The sequence below is a fragment of the Austrofundulus limnaeus genome, unplaced genomic scaffold (genome assembly GCF_001266775.1).
Source record: "Austrofundulus limnaeus strain Quisiro unplaced genomic scaffold, Austrofundulus_limnaeus-1.0 Scaffold215, whole genome shotgun sequence".
Classification (NCBI taxonomy): Eukaryota; Metazoa; Chordata; class Actinopteri; order Cyprinodontiformes; family Rivulidae; genus Austrofundulus; species Austrofundulus limnaeus.
In genome coordinates this window covers 908,174-909,930 of record NW_013952617.1, presented here as the reverse complement: position 1 = coordinate 909,930, position 1,757 = coordinate 908,174, and the positions used below count along the sequence as shown (strand labels likewise).

Below are 1,757 nucleotides of genomic sequence, written 5' to 3'. Positions count from 1 at the left end.
TGAGAAACTGCAATGTTCTGATGAGTTTTTCTGGACTGGAAAGGGAAACGCAAGAATGTTTTTAATGCAAGATATTCTAGCTGGTAGGAGTTACACTGTGTATGAGAACATACGTTTTTGTTTTCTTGTCTGAGAGGGTGATGGATCCTGATGAGCTGAGGGAACAGATTTATCCTCCACCAGGTGYAAGGCAAACTAGAAAACATAGTTTCCTCAAATGACCGAGGGTTCCGGTTAATATACAGTGGACAATGTTGGCCAACTTGAATTATGATGTGACAACCCAAATTTTGCTAGGAACCTTTCTTGCMTCTAGATGCAGCCACACACCAAAATGGCCGTCAATATCTCACTTATTTTTCAAGTTATCCAGCYCACAAGATAGACAGATGAACGGAAAGTGTTTCCAGTTTCACACTTTGCAGCGTGAGTCCAGTAAGCAGTCACTCTGTGTCATTGCTCCTCATGACTTTATGAAATTACCATTTCTATCTTTTTTCTCCCCAAGGAAATACATAAAACCACTAAAGACCAGGCATTCCTTGAAGGAATGCRTATCACCCATCGTGCATGGTCCGTCTAATGATTCAAAAAGAGCTGTTTTAGTCAAAMCTTGTGAATAACGTTATGCACAGTCTCATGTGATATTCTGGGATGTCACAGCTAAGATCACACCAAACTTACACCAAATATCCAATTGAGTTACGTGCACTTTTGTGTTGTTGTCCGAAGTTGATTGGCCATCTTAAATTGCATTGACTCCAAAAGCTAAACAGCTGTTGAAGTACTTCCAGTGATTACTTGCAAAAGGTTGCATTAAAATCCATCCAGTGGTTCATGAGATATTCTGAAAACAGACACATGACCATCCAACCTTCTTCAAAAAGCTTCTTGTTTTTTTCCTTCAGCCTTATGACTGAAGCACATGGTGACAATTTCACGTTCTGATTCTCAGAAGCCAGAAGGAGAAACGTTCTTCCCTCGCTCAAACCCATCAACTCACTCTCATTTCAGATCTCTAAAGGTGAAAACCAGCGGATATGGACAGGTAACTCWGACACCTGCTACTTTTGATACTTTTTTTCAAAATTTTAAATCCCTTTTGTTCATCCGCTTACCAGAAAACATCCTACATGGACTCTAACGTGTCTTCTTATGGTCTTCCCAGTTGTGTTGGGGACAGCAGGTACGTCTTTCAGCTCATCTTTACGACTTATAAATGAGTATTTTTGTGGCAYATGTTTTCAAACGTGTTTATTTTTTTCACCAGAAAATGTTGCAGGGAAGCTAATTTTCTACCAAATGGAGGGAAATGCTATATATGTGAGAAACACAGGAGAGCTGGCATCAGGAGTTCCCACGGAGACAATGTTCGAACTCTTTGATCCCCTGAAGCGTCTCAGCTCTGCGGAGTTCACTTATACCTGGGACTTAGGGAACGGGTACCAGACGGGTTACCATTCTGATATTCTCCAGAGTTCTGTTGTTTTCAATATTTTAAACTTATTTTATTTTCATTGATGCAGAGAAGTGATTCGTGGGACAGAACCAGTTGTCCGCTATCATTACTCAGAATCAGGGAACTACACCATGCAGCTGAACGTTGGAGCGACTGTGAGCAAAACTGCACCTCCGATCACCGGAGTCTACTCCACGGACGTTCAAGTCCTCGGTTAGTTATTTGATGTTTCATTCAGGCAGTTTGTTGCAGCTGGAAAACTAAAATGTTTTATTATGTTGTTTTTTCAGTCATATAT

The 1,757-nt window shown here is 40.7% G+C and overlaps 1 protein-coding gene across 1 annotated transcript in view; it reads left to right on the top strand.

Annotated features, from left to right (window-relative positions):
* Positions 1–880: 880 nt before the first annotated feature.
* tmem130 (transmembrane protein 130) overlaps positions 881–1,757 on the top strand; it is a gene marked incomplete in the record, with an annotated part of 13,206 nt that continues 12,329 nt past the window's right edge. Inside the window, 4 exon segments of the mRNA XM_014019301.1 lie at positions 881–1,048; positions 1,122–1,186; positions 1,271–1,442; positions 1,527–1,672. Of these exon segments, the coding sequence (XP_013874755.1) occupies positions 1,041–1,048; positions 1,122–1,186; positions 1,271–1,442; positions 1,527–1,672 (391 nt within the window).